Below are 18430 nucleotides of genomic sequence, written 5' to 3'. Positions count from 1 at the left end.
AGCTGATCCCTGCTGACTTTAAGTTTCCTTACACTGCTCAGCCTCAGGATCCTTCCAGAGAAACCTGTCTTCCCATTTCTTTTTTGGAAATCATGACATTTGGAATCTACCCTAGCTATAGAATTTATGGTTTTCCTGCTTTGCGACAGTGAGGACTTGATGAAGTCAAGACAATTAAAACAAACAAAAAACAAACAAACAAACAAACAAACAAACAAACAAACAAACAAACAAACAAATATAAAAGGAAACCAGCAACTCTTCAGCCCAAAACAACAAGAGTCTTTTCAGAAATGTAATCCTTTAAGCTTTATCCAGAGCAGGAAAACACTGCAGTTTTCAGTCATTTCATTTGGGAAGAGCCTAGCCAGGTGCCAAATGACAGCCATTAAATCCCAGAATTCTGGAATGGTTTGGGTGGAAAGGGACCTTAAAGCCCATTCCCACTGCACCCCCTGCCATGGGCAGGGACACCTGTCACTATCCCAGGCTGCTCCAAGCCCCAAAGTCCAGCCTGGCCTTGGACACTTCTAGGGATCCAGGGGCAGCCACAGCTGCTTTGGGCACCCTGTGCCAGGGCCTCCCCTCACAGGAATATTATTTTTCCAGTATCCAGCCTGGACTGATCTCAGGGGTTGCCACAACCCACTTGGCCTTGTTAACCCTCCTGAGATTCCTATTTGATGTTGGATGGTGCTGCAAGTCATGTGAAAAGACAGGAGTTCCAACTCCAGCTCTACATTTAATGTGCTGCCCAACTGCATCAGCATTTTCCTGCTGCTGAACACAGCTGGGGGAAATGAGGATTATGGAATACCAGACTGGAGCTGTCCTGGAAGAGGGAAGGATGCTGGATGCTCCCATCTATTCCAGTCAGCCTTGCTATGTGGGGTAAGAGCAGTATTGGAAATGCTCCTACTAAACAAAAAATCCACCAAAACCAGTTCGGAAGCCATCCTGCGTTTTTTTTCAGGGTACACGGACATCCTGCATTCCTAAAGCAGGAATTGCAACTGGATGTGAAGGAGCAAACTTGACATTATTGCCTGATTGAAATGTGGTTCTGCTGATGAATGAACAGGCATTATGAAAAGGCCAAGGCTGGGTTGGACAGGGCTTGGAGCAACCTGGGATAGTGGAAGATGTCCCTGCCCATGGAAGTTGATGGAAGTGGATCAACTTAAAGGACCCTTCCAATCCAAACCATCCCAGGATCACAGCTTGAGCTGAACATAAAAAAAACCCCAACCAAAGCCAGCTTTGATCTCTAAAACATTTCTGACTTGTTATGGGTGAGATCTGTCAGCTCCTGCTTTCTCCCACTGGTTCCAGGAGCTCCTGCATCCCACAGGGCAAAAGCAGGGATGGGAAACCCTCCTGCTCTTTCCCTAAGCAAACTTTGGGACAGCAGATTGAGGCCTGGAGCTGGGCCTGCCCCTGCTGCAGGAGCTGCAGGATGGAGCAATGGGGTGCAATTAAACCCCCATTAATGGCATTCTCCCGGTGATCCCGAGGGATTAAGCTGGAACAAGGAGGGGAGGCTGCAGGACAGAAGGGGCCGAGGTAATTTCTGTCAGCTAATCCTGTTTGGTTTCCCTTTGCAGCGGGGCTTTGAGGGCAGAGAGCTCACAAAGACATCAAAGGAAGGGCTTTGCTCCAAAGGAAAATGAGCGGAGCTGTCCCTCCGCGCCCGCTCCCGGTTAAACATCAACAGCGCTTTTCATGTAGGACATGGATGCAGGGGAAAGAGGGGCAGGCACAAAAGACAGCACAGAAGGGAAGGTAAATGTGAAAGAAAAGGAAGATGGCATCCAAATCCCACTCGCCTTTCCAAAGGAAATGAGAATAAAGGAGAAGGGAAGAGGGTATAGCTGAGAGAAGGGGTGGAAGTGGCAGCTTTCCACAGAAATGGGAAAAGGAGATGCAGAAACAAGTGGAGCAGGTGAGAGAGAGGAAAATGTGCTGGAGTGAGTGATCCTGCCTCGATCCCCTGCTACAAAGGGGATTTCTCCACAGCTGTGCCCTCCTCAAACTGCCTTCCCAGGGAAGACCCAGCCTGGAGAGCAAGCTTAGCTGGGAATGTGCCTAAAGTGACTTTTTCAAGCACCTCCAGAAGAAACAAAGCACATTCTTTCCACTTAACCCAATGTGCCTCTGCCCAAAGCTCACAGTATCCCTCAGGAACTGGCCATGGAGGAGAAGATAACAATAGGAAAACTTACACTTGGGATGATGGGAGGTGTCAGTGTCCCTTTCCGTAACCCCTCCCAGTTAAAGCCTTCAAACCATCTGAAGGGAGGGAAGAATCCAGCAGTTACACAGGTGTAGCACAAAAAGAAAAGAAAACTGCTTAAACAACAGGTTTCATCTCCCACAGACTTTGCCTTCAAATCCCTTTGGAATTTTTCCTGTCATCTTTTTTGGGGACCCAGAAGGAAGAGTGTGCAGCAGCCCCGTGGTGACGCCACGCAAGTGGAAATTGCCAACACTCAGATGGGAGCTATTCCTTGCTGCAGCTGTCCTGGAAGCTGCTCCTTCCCTTCCAGAGGGTGGATCCCTCCCACGGGACATCCACAGTGCCTTTTTTTTCCATATGGAATTAGGTTATCTCCCAACTTCATGCTCAAAGATGTCCCACTTGTGGTTTTCCTCAAGTTTGCTCAAGGTGAGTGGATTAGCTCTGAGCCTTCCCACAAAAATATCCATCCAATCCATCCCTGCTTTGGGGATGGGAGAAAAGAAGATCCAGCATAGATGGATGAGAGAAACTGTTCCTGGAATGGGCCTCTTACCTGTTCTTATCTGAATAAACTCCTAAGACATCATGTAACCATTCCCATGGGACCAAAAGGGAGGATGAATTTACATCATGGATAGGAAGTGGTTTTTAGGAGACAACTGAGGTGTTTGAAATGTCCCTTTCTGGGGGTTGGAGCTGATGGCTGCTGGAGAAGACACTTACTTGTGCTTTTGAATATCTTTCACTCCATTTTTCAAATTCCCTAATCTTTCTGATGGATTGTCCCTGTAAAAGGAAGAACAAATCCTAAATCCCTCGGACCAGCGAACAACATCAAGACTTTTTGTTTTATTATTTCATCCACTTACCTGCATAGTTTTTTAATTAAATTAGCAGCATTTTTGGCAATCTTCTTTGGAAATTCGATCATGTCTATTCCCCTTAATATGATGTTATAGGTCTTCATGGGGTCTGGGCCTGAGAAAGGGGGACTTCAGAGGGTGCAGGGAAGGAAAGAAGATTAAAAATTTGTCTTTCATAAAAAATTGTCTTTAAAACAGCATTGAAGTCTGATAAAATATACCCAGATGAGGAAAAGTAGATGTCAACCAGGAATGCTTAGCTTCCCATGATCCTAACCATTTCTCAAGGAACTCTGGAATTCAGGGATGTTGGCTGCAGAGAAGTATCAAAAAGAAGTTTTCCATGCTAAACCTCTTCTTCCCATGGCAGCCACATCCCAAGAGCCTGAGCCTCATTCCCTGGCTTATCTTTGTGAGATGGGACCTGATTCCAGTGGGGATTAATTGGCATTCCATGGGTGGGGGGTTGTGTGTGTCCAGCCCTGAGGGATGGGCAGGTGGAGAGGATGGATGGATGGATGGATGGATGGATGGATGGATGGATGGATGGATGGATGGATGGATGGATGGATCCTTCCCCTGCTCCTGGGGGTGAGCCTGGGGGATGAGGTGAGGAATCTCCAGGAAATCACCACTGCCAAGAGCAACAGTGATATCCCAAATTAAATATGGGAAGGGATGGATGGTGCCCAATCTGTCTCCTTTCCAGTAGTGAGGAACTTCCTCAGCTGAGTGCAAACCCTTCCCCTTTTCCCATAATTTCTGGACCATTCAAGGCCAAACCCTTCCCCTTTCCCCACCATGTTCAGCCCATTCAGGACCAAACCTCCCCAGCTTCCCATTTTCCCATCATTTCCAGACCATTCAGGGCCCAACTCTTCCTCTTTTCTCATTGTATTCAGCCCACTCAGAGCCAAAAAAAGATCATTTGAGTGGAAAAGCCACCGTGGAGTTCCCTGCCCCTGCCCTGGCCTCATCAGGGTGACAAGGGCAGAAATCTTGGGATGAATTTCGATGCCCATACCTGCCAGTCAGGAGCTCATACATCAGGATTCCCAGGGACCAGTAGTCTGCTGAAATGTCGTGACCTTTGTTCAGGATGATCTCGGGGGCTACATACTCTGGGGTGCCACAAAAAGTCCATGTTTTCTTTCCAAATCCTATTTTCTTTGCAAAGCCAAAATCGACCTGGGGGAAGGGGCAGGAGAGCATCAGGGCAGGGCATCAGAGGGAATGTCAGCCGTGGGCTCTGCTCCTCTTGAAGTGAAGCAAGGCAGAAAGGAGGATTCCTCATGGGAATTTTCTCCTATTAAAGCACTGAGGGTCGTCCCAGGACCAGGGAACTACAGTGATTTTTTGCTGATTTATCCTTGTGAAAATTCCCATGAGGGAAGCAAACACCAGCACCAAGGGTTTTTTGGGGGCTGGAACTTTCTATCACTCACTGCACACGTTGTCTTATTTTGGTTTTTTTCTTTTCAATTTAAATTAACATGGGCAAGCAATGGTTTTAAGCTGGGAGAGGGCAGGGTCAGATGGGATATTGGGCAGGAATTGTTCCCTGGGAGGGTGGGCAGGCCCTGGCACAGGGTGCCCAGAGAAGCTGTGGCTGACCCTGGATCCCTGGAAGTGTCCAAGCCCAGACTGGATAGGGCTTGGAGCACCTTGGATAGTGGAAGCACCTCATCCTCATCCACCACCCTACAGCTCAGAGGAGCCCCAGCCTCAGGGAAATGCTGCAGAGGGCAAATCCTGATGTCACTCCATAGGTGACACTGTCACAAGGCTGTGATGGTGGGCTGAGTTACTGTTCCCAGCTGCCCCCACTCCAAAGAGCCCCCAGCCCAAGACACAGAACCCTTGGCCCCCGTGACTCCCAGGGCCACCAGCTCCTCCTGGACCAGCTCCTTTGAGGGCTCCTGTCCTTCACTGGTGGCTTCCCAAGGCCTTCCTGCAGCAACCCCCACCAAGGGAACTATTTCTTCTCTCCTGTCCCTCTCCATGCTCTCACTAGGCCATTTGGGGTACCCCAAAAAGGCAGGGTGCCTCTCCTGAGTTCTGGGGCAAACAGGTCATTTTTGCCCAAGGCAGCCAGGTGTGGCTTTCTCCTGATGCTCTTTTCTCAGAATTCCAGGAGCATGGATCTGAATCCCAAGCCACAATCAACATTTCTCAGCTCAGCCATGCCCTGAGCCCTGCTCACCATCCCAATGGTGATGGCAACACCTTGCCTTGATCTTCTCTCAGCATCCCTTGATGGACCCTGATTGATTTGCTCCTGACCCTCTCTGGCAAAACCTGTGTGGGAGTTGGGAGGATTTTTTTTTTTTCACTCACCAGCTTGGCATAACCTCGGTGATCCAGAATGAGGTTCTCTGGTTTGAGGTCCCTATAAATGATCCCTTTGGAATGCAAGTAGGCAAAGGCTTCCACCACACATGCCGTGTAAAACCTGGTTGTGGAATCCTCGAATGAACCCCTGTGGGAGGGAGGGAGGGAGGGGAAGAGGGATAAAGCCATTAGAAGAATCCCTAGGAAGTGGTTTCCTTCTCCATGGAATTCATTCTGCTGTTAAAACTTTTATCACGGCAGTAAAATCACTTTTTAACACAGGGAAAGTTCCTGTTGTTAAACTCACCTTTACATGTCAATCTAATTAAATTTCCATTCTTGAAGAAGCCTCTTTGCCTCTAATATCTGAAACTATTTTAAGGTTTATTCTGTAATTTAGAAATAAAACTTTGAAATCCTTGTCTTGTAGGCAAAAAGCTATTTTTTGTCTAATTACAACTTTGGTTTTTGACTGTTAAAATTCCTGTGAGGTGTGCACATGAGTTCTGTATTAATGTTTCTAACTGAGACAAAAGGCAGAGAAATCACAGCTGCTGGGACTTGAAGAGTTAATGCAAACTCCAAACTGCACCTTTGGATGCTTGTTTCTGAAGTTTTCCAAAGCAAACCACAACCCCCTGCCTGCTGGGGGCTGGCTGAGACCAAGAGGGTGTCTAAGCTAGATGGCAGCAGAACCTCAGTTTAAATCCTGGAGAATTGCAGATGGAATTATCAGGCTCTGACAAAAGATCAGGAAAAATCACACCCAGCAACTTCTAACTTTGCTCCAGTTCCCATTACAGTGGGAAAAAAGGCTGCTGGGAAAAGGAAGAACTGCAGTGAAAATTTTTCTGAGGAATTTAAAGATCAATATTTCCAAATTTAATGGAATTCCATTCCAGTGATCAGGCTATTCCAGAGCTGCAATTCCCTGCATCTTTTCCTGCTCTGTAGGCACATCCCACGTGCACCCAGCAACCACAAACACTCCAAGGTCAACCCTCCCTAGCAGAGACTGTGGGGTTTTGGGCATGCTGTCCTAACTAATTTTTTTCCATGTCACAGCTGCATCCCGATGGAACAGTGCTCCTGGCAGGGTGGGGATTTTGACTCCCACTTGAATCAGCAGCCCTGGTGTAATATGGGATATCTGGGCACAGCTCTTGATTTCCTCCTGCCCACTGCTCTCAGTCCTAGCTGGGCCATAAATACCAGGAAATATTTATGGATATTACTATCAGTGTCTGTGTGGCAGAGCTGAGGGTTGATTCACAGAAGGAGGGCTGCAAACACAGGGCAGGGAAGAGCTCTGAGATGGGAAATTGTGATTTAAAACTGTGACATCAAAGGGACCTGCAGCTTCTGGAGCAAATCCAGAGGAAAACATGGAGATGCTTCAAGAGCTGGAGCCCCTCTGCTCTGGAGCCAGGCTGGGAGAGCTGGGGGTGCTCACCTGGAGAAGAGAAGGCTCCAGGGAGAGCTCAGAGCCCTTCCAGTGCCTAAAGGGGCTCCAGGAGAGCAGAGAGGGACTGGGGACAAGGGATGGAGGGACAGGACACAGGGAATGGCTTCCACTGCCAGAGTACAGGGTCAGATGGGATATTGGGAAGGAATTGTTCCCTGGGAGGGTGGGCAGGCCCTGGCACAGGGTGCCCAGAGAAGCTGTGGCTGCCCCTGGATCCCTGGAAATGTCCAAGGCCAGGTTGGACTTTGGGGTTTGGAGCAGCTTGGGATAGTGGAAGGTGTCCCTGCCCATGGCATGGGTGGCACTGGATGGGCTTTGAGATCTTCCCAAGCCTTCCAGCTGGAATCCTGACATTTAAAACACCCCACTTTGTAGGACAATTCCCAGCTCACCTGTCCCTGAGAATTGTCCAGAGCTCTCCCCCCAGGCAGGCCTCCATCAGCATGTACAGGTACTTGCTGTCCTTGAACGTCCTGTAGAGCCTGCAGGGGGCAACCAGGAAATCACAAATAAATCCATTATCAAAGCACTAAACTCCCTGCTTTGACAGACTCTAAAGAAGCTGAAATGCTCTTCCTCCTCCTCCCAGGAAGGAATGTGCAGGAAAAACTAACTCAAGGGATGGGCCAGACTTAGTGAATCCATCCTCAAGTTCTGAACTGTACTCTAAAATCCATGCTCTGTGCTCAACAGAATTTTCTAATGATATTACATTAATTGGATTTATAGATGTGTTTAATAATATTAAATAATTACAGTGAAAAAAACCAAGAGATACTTCTTTTTACTTGATTTTAATGTTCAGCTGCCTTTGTACTTCCTATTCACATGTGGCTTTATCCATCCAGGCTTCCAGCAGGATACAGGGAAGGTTTCTTTGCAGCTGTTTGAATAATAATTTTAGCAATTTCTGCAGCAGAAAGGAATGCTGAGGGTGACTCCTGGTGCAATTCCTGCATTCCTGGCAGTTTCCAGGAGTTAAAAATTCAAGAGCTGCTGCCACACAAAGGAAATGAAACCAGGTGGGTTTTGCAGATTCCAGCTCTTCCCTGCTAATCCAGTTATTATTTTGACAGAGCTGTGGGATGGATCAGCAGGAAAACACTGCAGGATTTGGTTCCTTTGGAACACATCCATTTCTATTTATGTAAAACCAATGGTCAGTTATAACTGAACATTAAATAATGCTAAAATTGATGGTTTTAACAGAAATCACCTGACTTAATTCTTGCCACTTGGACGAAATATCATTTATCTTAATCTCTATTAAGGTTTACAGAAAACCTCAAGAATCCAAAATGTAATTAAATGTTTTGAATTGCTTGGTAATTATAATACTACTGAAATACTTTCCTTAATTAAGGCAGCCCCACTGAAAATTTTAAGGCTGTTTAATCTGGCCTAAAATGCACAGATTAAAAAAAAAAAGCAAATATTATTTATCAGCGATCATGGAAGCACAAAGTTTAGACAGATGAAAGGGCATTATTTCAGATTTAAGTTTAAATGACACAATATTTGAATAACTTCTTTATTTATTTCATTATTCCTTGAAATATTTGCATTGATCCAACCCAGAGCATTTTGTTCTGTTTGAGTTTTAGTTTATCTAAAAGTCAATTTTATTTAGTGCCACTTGGCTTCTCCTGCTCCTTTTGCCTGGTTTAATTCACTTTAATAACCAAACCCAATTATTCCTCTGAAACTTTTTAACAAACACAATGAATTAAGAAAACAACCAAGTTCTTCTGGAATTTTATCTTTCCCATTCTAATATCCCAGAGGTTGTGTCCTTGCTCCAAGATTATTTTAAACCCACCTTTCATGCATCAGCTCAAAACTGAATTAATCCACTGAAATATTCAAATTTCTGCCCATTGCATCCCCCCCTCCAAAAATGATCCCAGCTGGTCCAATAAACGGAATTTTTGAATAAACAATAAAGAAAACAAATAATTTTAGGATAGAAATTATAGGAAAACTTCAAATCCTGTGGATGGGCAAGAGGGGAAAAAGCAGAAACCAAGTCTGATAAATCAAATATTTTCCAGCACTAGCAAAAGGTTGGACTTTGTGACTTGGAACATCCCTTCCTAGAGCAGTGTTTGCATGGGATAGTAAATATGATTCAGGGATTGTTATTGCTGCAAAAAGTGGGAAATACCACAGGACATGGAAGGAGAAGATGTACAGATAAAACATCCTTGTTCTGCTTCCCTGCTGAAGGGTGAAGACTGGGAATGAAGCAGGATTTCATTTATCAGCCATGAATATCAGTAGCTCCATTAAGAAATGTTTGGAGGCTCAGGTTTTATTTAGGAGTGGGTATTTCTGGGAGTGGTGACTTGGCTGGCCCTGCACTTCCCTTCTCATCCCAAAACAGCTCAGCCTTCCAAAAACCCAGAGGCTGGAATAGCCCACAGGGAGTATTTGGCTCTGGCCTGGGTAACAAGGAATGTTTATGGATCCAACAGTACATCCTGAAGGGAATGGCAGCCAGGCAGTGCTGGGCTCCAGTTGTCACCCATGAATCACAGGAGAATCCATGGGCTCCAGAGGAATCCCAGGGATGAGCCTGGGAAGGAAACACCCCCTGAGTGCCCCAGCCTGGCCACGTGCTTCCCTTTGGATTCATCCCAGGGGTCTGGTTTCATCCCAGATTTGTTTGTGTCTCCTGAGCAATGTCTGGGAGGAGGGCTGATCTCCTAAGGCAGAAAAGTTTTCCAGGCATCTCAGGGTGGGATGAGGCAGCCTTGGCTTAGATGCCCTTCAAGGTGGTTCCAGGGATCCTCAGTATCCACTGCTCCATCCTGACCTACAGCATTGGAAGAACCTCCTTTCTGTCCTCACAGTCCTTGAAAAGCCAGGGAATGTTGTTGTTAGGGTGGAAAAAACCAAAAATGCCTGGAATCCCTTTTATTCCCTGGAGGTTTGGGACAGGGAGATGGTTTTAATGTATTTGCCCATGAGGAGTCCAGGGATGCTGAACTCAAGTTGTCAAATATTCCATAAAGAGAAATGTTGGACACAGCTGGTCATTGTTATGGCACTGTGTCATTTCAAAGGATGAAGCCCTGCCTTCCAGCTTCCCTTAGTGAGAAGGAAAACTCAGAAATTAAGAAGGAAATGGAAAATTCAACTGGAGCAGGAGCAAAGCCAAGTCATAATAAATATATATATATATTTTCATATATTCATATGTATGTATAAATTCTAGATGGTGAGCCCAGTGCCTGAAGGAGCTCCAAGAGAGCTGGAGAAGGACTTGGGTCAGGGGACAAAGGGAAGGAATTGTTCCCTGGGAGGGTGGGCAGGCCCTGGCACAGGGTGCCCAGAGCAGCTGTGGCTGCCCCTGGATCCCTGGGAGTGTTCAAGGCCGGGTTGGACTTTGGGGCTTGGAGCAGCCTGGGATAGTGGAAGGTGTCCCTGCCCATGGCAGGGGTGGCACTGGATGGGCTTTGAGATCCCTTCCAACCCAAACCATTCTGTGATTCCACACAGATTGTCTGGCAGCACCAGCGAGCTGTGCCCAGTGCAGGAGTGGAGCTGCAGGCTTTTCCCTGCTGGCTGGCCGATCCCTTGGGTGCACCCCTGGGATGCTGAGGGCTCAGGCCCAGGCAGAGGGAGGTACCTGACGATGAAGTCGGAGTGGGCGCTCTGCATGATCTGCTTCTCGGAGCGGATGTGCTCCTGCTGCCGCGTGTCCACGATGTGCCGCTTCTTCAGGATCTTCATGGCGAACGTCTTGGCCTCCTCGCTCTTCAGCTGCACCTGGGCACGGCAGGACAGGCCAGGCTTACACACAGGGCACAGCCTGCCTGCAATCCCACCTCCCCATTGGCAATCCCACTGCCTGCCTTCCAGGAATTCCTCCCACCTCTCCACTCGTGGATCCAGGTTTCTAACTACTCGGTTTACTGCTAAAAATGTCCTTTCTAAACGCCATGATTTTTAGGGAAAAGCCAAATGTGGGTGTTGCTCTCAGGTCAGGAGATGTTGCCAGTTCACACCCAGGTTCCCCAAATCCCTTTGCTCCAGCTCCCCCACCTGTGCTGGCTGTGGCTGGGAATTGCAGAACAGGGATGCCTGCAGAGGATGAGCAGACCTGGCCTCCCAGCAGCACTGCCCACTCACAGCTTTGCTTTTCACCTCTGGCCTCTGCCCCCTATTTTTAGCCTGGTTTCCCGAGCTGAGGCTGACAGGAGTTGTTTGCTTGCTCTCGGGGTAACCCTGGCAACTTCAGAGCCTGAGCCACCCCGAGGGACAGGTCCCTATCCCAAAGCCAGCTGGAAGGCGGCCACCCTTCCCATCCTGGCCAGCCCTCTCAAAGGAACCCCGCTGCTGACCTCCCAGGCCTCCAAGGCTGCTAAATTCCCCCAGCAGCTGCTCGAAACAATATTCCAGTGAGGTGCTTTCCCCGTGTCAGGCACGAGGTGCCATCTGGCAATTTCTCTTTTGCTGTCCTTGTAGGAATTTGGTTTCTGCCAGAGGGAAGCAGCTTGGCAGTCACTGAGCCCCGACAGAACCCAGCCTGCCTTTACGATGAGGAGGCAACACTCATGCAATCAGAATTTATTTAATGTCAGACCTGGTTTTGTATTGCTTTGCTGACAGCAACGTGGGTGGACACGAGACATGGCACCTTTGTAGAACCATGGAATGTGCTGAGTTGGAAGAGCCCCTCAAGAATGATTCAGTCCAACTCCTGGCCCTGCACAGACACCTCAATAATTCCACCATGTTCCCAACAGTGTTATCCAAACTTCCCCCCGGGCATCACATGCTGAACTTGAACAGTTTCTTGTCCACCTGCTTTGTTCTGTCATGGTGCAGGGATCAGGGAAACACCAGCAGGGATGGTATCCCCATGGAAACACCAGCAGGGATGGTATCCCCATGGAAACACCAGCAAGGATGGTATCCCCAGCAATCAAACTGGGAGCCTCAAGTCCAAAAGGACATGCAGACCTTAAGGAAATCAATCCCAACAGGTTGGTCTTCAGCTGGCAGAGAGGTTTCCAACAAATGAGAGGCTACCCAGCTGTGGCCAAAGTTTTCATCATTAAACTATTTTTGATATATCTAATATATTTTATATCTATTTTATATATATACTATATAAATATATATATACAAATATAAATTTTTTATATATATGCCGGATTTGTGGTTTCTCATTTCCCACAGCCCCAGGAATTTCCAAGCCCACATAAAACTTCTGGTTTTCCAAAGCTCCTGCTGTCCTGTTTTTCACACTGAGATTCACCCTGCTAATTATTATCTTTGCTGGAAATCTGTGTTTACCATTTTATTTTCAGAGAAACACATCACAAACACCAAAACAATGCCAAAAAAGTAAACCAAAACATTTTTCCCCATCCCTGCTGCCCCATTATTCCTTATCCTGGTTTGACCACAGCTCAAAGCACAAAACAATTCTGTATTTTTGACCAAATAAAAGTGATAAAAGCACTTTTGGTTTGGGGTTAGGGTTTGGTTTATATTTTTTTTTAAAGCCACATTTTGAATAAATGGCTTGAGTTTAACTGTTTGGATGAAATATTGGCTGTTACCCCATCTGAATCAAGCCAGGGGTGCAGGGAGGTGACACACAGGGATCAAAAGACCTGATGAAAATCAAGGTGAAATCTGGGCTGAGCAGAATTTACCAAAACTTAAAAACAAGAAAGAATTAAAATTTGAGAGGACTAAGGATAAACATGTGGAGAACTCATCCCTCTTTCTTTTGATGGGAATCCAGATTCCTTGTCTTCCCACAGACCAGTCCATGCAGTGATGGACAAGCACTGCCACTGTCCCCTCAAATTATTTCACACCAAAGTCTTTGCAAATCCCCATCAGATTCTCCAGATCAGATCTGTACTTTTTCAGCCTGTATTTTTTAATGTTAGTTTGTCCACACACAAAAATAATCAAGAAAGCAGCTCCAAGCAGCAAAATCGAGCATTTCTTGGTTGATTTGGGCATCAATTTAAAAAATGAATATATTGAGCACTCTAAATTCACTTGAAATTCCCAATTTCCTAATGTTAAATCTGTACCAGGCATCAGTGTGAAAATAAACCAAACAACCTGGTGGAGACTGAGGAGAATAAATTCCAGTATCACAGAACAAAGGGTCTGGGAATAAATCCCACTGTGTCCCCTTATTTAAAACCATGTATTTTGAGCACCTAATTTTTGTGTCTCTCATGAAAAAAGCTATTTTTAAAAATTTTATTGCTATTTTGTCAGGGATGGAGAGCCTGGGGAAGTCGCTTGCTTTTTTACACTTTCGAGTAAGTCCAGGGAAGGAAATTTCCAGGAGGAAGAAGGCAGGGAATTTATTTGGTGTTTGAGGATATCCTCATTGCTGCAAATATTAAATATAGAAAAATCAGCTGCAATTATTATGATATTAAACATATTATTCTATTAAAATAATTAATATTAATATATTAATACATTAAATGATTGTTTTATTAAATATAGAACAGGCAGCTGCAATTAGTTCAGGCAAGGCTTGGACCTGATGCCATCAGAGAATTCAGATCCATTTTCCATTCCCAGTCCTTTGGAAGGCAGAGGATTTGTGGGAATTTGAAACCACAGAGGGATTAATTTGCATTAAAAGTGCTGATGCACCAGAGCTGGCCAGGGACAGAATCTAAGGGCTATTTTTTAAATCACGTGGAAAATGAGCTCGGGAGGCTTTTCATTCTTTTCTAGCTTGCCTGAGCCCTCTCCTTGCTCTGCTTTCTGCCAAATGAGGGGACTTTGAGGACTATTTTATGATGTAAAGGTGGGAAGCACCAGGTCACTTCTATTACTCTTAGCAATAATAATTTTTATTATTCTTACATTAATTAATATCCCCAGGTGGGAAACACCAGATCACTTCTATTATTCTTACCAATAACAGTTTTTAGTAATAATCTTCTGTTAATTAATACAAGAATGCCCCCATGTCCAATCCCAGTCTCATTCCAAAAGCTGAAAAAGAAAAGTAGGAGTCACCTGGACTTTTTTATTTTAAAAATGCCAAACAGGATTATTCCTGAGAAGATGACAAGGGGCTGCTAAGCACACTCTGTCCTTCAATCCTAATGGGAAAACCAGCCCAGGGAGCCACAGGAACCACAAGGACTTTGGGTTTGAGCTCAGAAGGTGGAAGAAAAATTGAATAAAAATGTTTTTATTTTGCTTGGAGATATAAAATGTACATAAAATATATGTTGCATATAGAAGTGCATGGCTAATAGAAATATGGAATATATGCAGGTATAAATACAGTGGGAGGTGTCCCTGCCCATGGCAGGGGGTGGAATGGGGTGGGCTTTAAGGTCTCTTCCAACCCAAACCACTCTGGAATTCTGTGGGCAAAGCAAGACAGGGAAAAAGGAGAGATGCAGTCTGGCTTTTCCATGTCTTTGTTTCATAGGATCACAGCTGGCTCCTCCTGTGGGAACCACTCCAAAATCCTTCCTTTGCTTATGGTTTTAAACTTCTGCAGTTTTCAGGACACACAGAACACTCCAGGCTTGATTTCTGTCTAGTTTTTAACACTTATATAGAAATAAATATGGTTTTACAGCTTGGTGCTTCCTCAGGCTGGTTGAGAAAATGGGTATTGATGAGATGAAATCCAGAGCTCAATGGAAAAAGGGAAAAAACAGCCCTGTGTTTCTTATCCTTCCTCCTTCCCTGCCTGTATTCCCTATCAATCATCCCTGTGTGTGTTATATACAGTCTGCAACTCCAGCAATTCTTGTGCTGATCCAATCCCAGCTGACCCTGGGAAAGTGGAAACTTTTATAAATATTTACCAGGATGCAGAACAAGCCCCCAGAGAAGGATTTATTTCCCTGACTGAACATTGCATTTCCAAGGGATGGAGGGACATGACACAGGGAATGGCTTCCCACTGCCAGAGGGCAGGGATGGATGGGATGTTGGGAAGGAATTGTTCCCTGGGAGGGTGGGCAGGCCCTGACACAGAGAAGCTGTGGCTGCCCCTGGATCCCTGGAAGTGTCCAAGGTGTGGAAGGTGTCCCTGCCCATGGGAGGGGTGGCTTTGAGGAGTCCACTCACCACAGCCTCCCTCTGTGTCCCTCAGAACCTCCACAAAACAGAGATGTTTTTCCAAGGGAATTTTGCTTCCTATGGAATTCTTCCAACAGACAGGAGCCAGAAATCCATGCTCTGCTGAAATTCTAGGCTATTTCCCGATCACATTAAATAAGAACTGACTCAACACCAGCGCTTTGGGGAGCTGAATTCCAAGTGCTCCTGCTTGCTGGGCATTCCCAAGGTCCTGCATTTTCCCTGTTTCCCAACTTGATCTGCTGGAACCAACAAAAATAGCAGCAGTTGTTGCTGAGAGCAGTGTTTGCAAGCTGAGCTCTCCTGATCCTGACAGCTGAACTGCTGCACACATAGAGCAGTGACTGCTCCTGTCCCAGCAAAAGGGGACAGCCTGCTTTTCCTGCTGAAAGGATTCTTATCCCAGCATGGAAGAGAACTCCTCATAATCAGCCAGAGGGGTGGGCAGGCTGTGCTGCCAGGGAACAGGGACAGGACAAGGGGAAACGGCCTCAAGCTGTGCCAGGGGAGGCTCAGCTTGGACAGCAGGAGGAATTTCTGCATGGAAAGGGTGCTCAGGCCTTGGCAGGGGCTGCCCAGGGAGCTTTGGAGTCCCCATCCCTGGAGGTGTCCAAGGAAGGGCTGGAGGTGGCACTCAGTGCTCTGGGCTGGGGACAAGGTGGGCACTGGGCACAGCTTGGGCTCTGTGGGCTGGGAGGGCTTTTCCAGCCTCAATGATCCATAAGGATTTTAGGGGACTTCCCACATCTCCTTAAGGCCAGATTCAGCCTCTCTCCTGACCTAAGTTTAGAGAAAAATGATCATTTACATATCCAAATAAGATTCCCACTCCCTACCTCAAGCCCAACATTAATTTAGGGCTGACTACAGAGCACACTGTGCTGGGTTAGGTTGGAAAATAAGTCAAGACTTAAATAAACCCCACCTCAGACATGGCTTGGAGCAGCCTGGGACAGTGGAAGGTGTCCTGCCCATGGCAGGGGGGGTGGAATTTTGGACCTTTAAGGTCCCTTCCAACCCAAACTATCCTGGGATTCTGGGATTTTAGGAGAAGATGGAAAGAAAAATAATGGAGTAAAAATGAAATCTACAAGATACATTGTAGGCTGAATTTTGAAGGATGAGTTCTTCAAAATTAATTCCCAGTGTGCTTCAGGGTAGAAGCTGTCCATGACAGTGACCTTATTATTTTTTTTAATTAATCCAGATTCCATTGGTTGGGAAAGTACCAAATTTCCTATCCCAATTGGAGCACTATGGGGCTCTACAGGAAAACTACTTTGCAAAAGTAGACTAGGAAGATACTAAAAAAAGCAAATGCAGCAATTTTTAATCAAATACTCAACTGCTAAACCCCTTTAACTCCATATCCTGATCCCTGAAAACTGATTTTTATTGCTTGACAACAAACACCACCAAGTTTTTTATGAGCAAAGGGCAAATATTGGGTAAATACATTAAAATATGTTAAAATTTCTGTCTTTTTATAAAGACCAGAGGTAAAAATGATTTTGCAGAAATTTCTGTGGAAGCAAAGGGCTAAAAAGCAGTGAGGAATGTAAAGGGTTTCATGCATAAATCATTCCAAAGAAAAGTAAATAAAGGAAGAAGGGTTCTATAGCTAAGATGTATGGGAAATGGAAAAACTCACTGCTGTGGGATCTTGGAAATATCAAATTGAGCTAAACTCCAACAATCCCATACATGATCCTGCTCTGCTTCTCAGTTTGGATTTGTCTGAAATATAAAACCTATTTTTATGTTTAATTCCTGCCTCCAGCTGGAGCTGAAATCTCTGTCTCAGCTCATATTCTGATCCAGCCTCTTCCCAGATTTGATGGGCTCCCAACACATCCTATCTTTCCAGACTTTGCCAAGACCCTTTCTGTGAACAGACAAGCCCCAGGATGTGTTTCCATCTACAAAGGATGCTTTTAGTTTCAACAGGAATTCAAAATCCAGGGAAAATTAAAACACAGCCCTGTAATGGTCCAGCCCCACGTGGCTGTGTGATAAAAGCAAACATCCTGCACATGCTGGAGAAGGGAATAAGCTGCAAATGTTGGGAAAGGATGGAAAAAAGGGGTCAGATCATCCCCAGGATTGTGCTGAGCTCAGAAAGAGTGACATTGTCAGATGAGTTTGGGAATTTCTTGGGTACCCAATCTCAGATCCCTCACTGAAATCCCCAAATTTTCCCCCCTTCATAGCAACCAAAAGATCCTTTGTTGCAAAAGCCAAAATCCTGACAGAATCCCAGGATCCCTGAGGCTGGAAAAGCCCCCCCAGCCCATGGAGCCCAAGCTGTGCCCAGTGCCCACCTTGTCCCCAGCCCAGAGCACTGAGTGCCACCTCCAGCCCTTCCTTGGACACCTCCAGGGGTGGGGACTCCAAAGCTCCCTGGGCAGCCCCTGCCAAGGCCTGAGCACCCTTTCCATGCAGAAATTCCTCCTGCTGTCCAAGCTGAGCCTCCCCTGGCACAGCTCGAGGCAATTCCTGACAATTAAACCCCAAAATTAGGAGATTTCCAAGAGAAAAATGATCTTTCTAATAAAAACCTTTGCAATAGCTAGGAAAAACAGCTTGCTTGGGAATTGGAAATTGGACACAGTTGGAAATTTCCACCAATAAATATCTGGATTCTGCATCTGTCAGGCTATCAGAAGACAATTTCTGTGAGTTTTTCCTCATTATCTAATTAATTTACTAATGGCTTTGTTTACAACATAGGCTGCAGGCTGGAAGAGACTTAATTGCACTTCAGAAGCTGGGGCCAGCTTTCTCTTAAAACATAAATAAAGCTGAAATATTCCGTGTCCACTTTGTACAGAGCCTGTAAAATATGGCTGGAACATTTTATGTGCATGTTTTAATTTGTGTCTTTAGAAATCTCCATATTGCAAAGGAATTTTGGTTTTTGGGGCCACTACAAAACCAGAAGGAGTGCAGAAGGCAAGGATGAGATTTTTAGTCTCTCTGTGCTCAGCCATCACCTACAGGAACTGATTCCATAAAAAAATGACTCCAATCCCAGATATTCAGCTACTCCAATGTATTTATTTCAGAGCTACCAAAAATAATCTTGATTTAAACCCAGAAGAACTGACCTTGGGCAAACAGTCAGGAGCACAGGACTTGAGAGAAAAGGAAATTAAAGAACAAAGCCAAGAGCAATAAAGGTGAGCAGAGATGATTTCTGAGGGTTGGGGACACATGTCCTTCATCCCTGACACATGAGGTGACATGCTAATGTTCATCCTGGATCCCACTCCAGAAGATGCTCAGCTGACATAAAGCAGGGAGGCTGAGCTGTAAACAGGAGTGGATGCATCCCAAAAAGTCTGCTCCTCCCATTTGCTGTGGTTTCTCCAATCCTGGACGGTTTATTCCTCAAGAAAAACCTAGATAAAAGTTGATTACATAGCCCAA

General features: G+C 45.8%; 1 protein-coding gene across 3 annotated transcripts in view; it reads right to left on the bottom strand.

Annotated features, from left to right (window-relative positions):
* Positions 1–18430, bottom strand: part of PRKG1 (protein kinase cGMP-dependent 1) — a 358167-nt gene that overhangs the window by 4064 nt on the left and 335673 nt on the right. For all 3 annotated transcript variants that reach the window (XM_033066125.2, XM_033066123.2, XM_033066126.2), the window contains exons 11-17: positions 10530–10669; positions 7291–7380; positions 5440–5581; positions 4127–4290; positions 3109–3231; positions 2963–3025; positions 2223–2289 (exon numbers count right to left, since the gene is read on the bottom strand). In XM_033066125.2, coding sequence (XP_032922016.1) covers positions 2223–2289; positions 2963–3025; positions 3109–3231; positions 4127–4290; positions 5440–5581; positions 7291–7380; positions 10530–10669 — 789 coding nt within the window. The remainder of the gene's footprint in view (positions 1–2222; positions 2290–2962; positions 3026–3108; positions 3232–4126; positions 4291–5439; positions 5582–7290; positions 7381–10529; positions 10670–18430) is intronic.

The sequence above is a fragment of the Catharus ustulatus genome, chromosome 8 (assembly GCF_009819885.2).
Source record: "Catharus ustulatus isolate bCatUst1 chromosome 8, bCatUst1.pri.v2, whole genome shotgun sequence".
Classification (NCBI taxonomy): domain Eukaryota; kingdom Metazoa; phylum Chordata; class Aves; order Passeriformes; family Turdidae; genus Catharus; species Catharus ustulatus.
The sequence above is the reverse complement of the archived record's forward strand: the minus strand, read 5'-3'. Positions and strand labels throughout refer to the sequence as shown.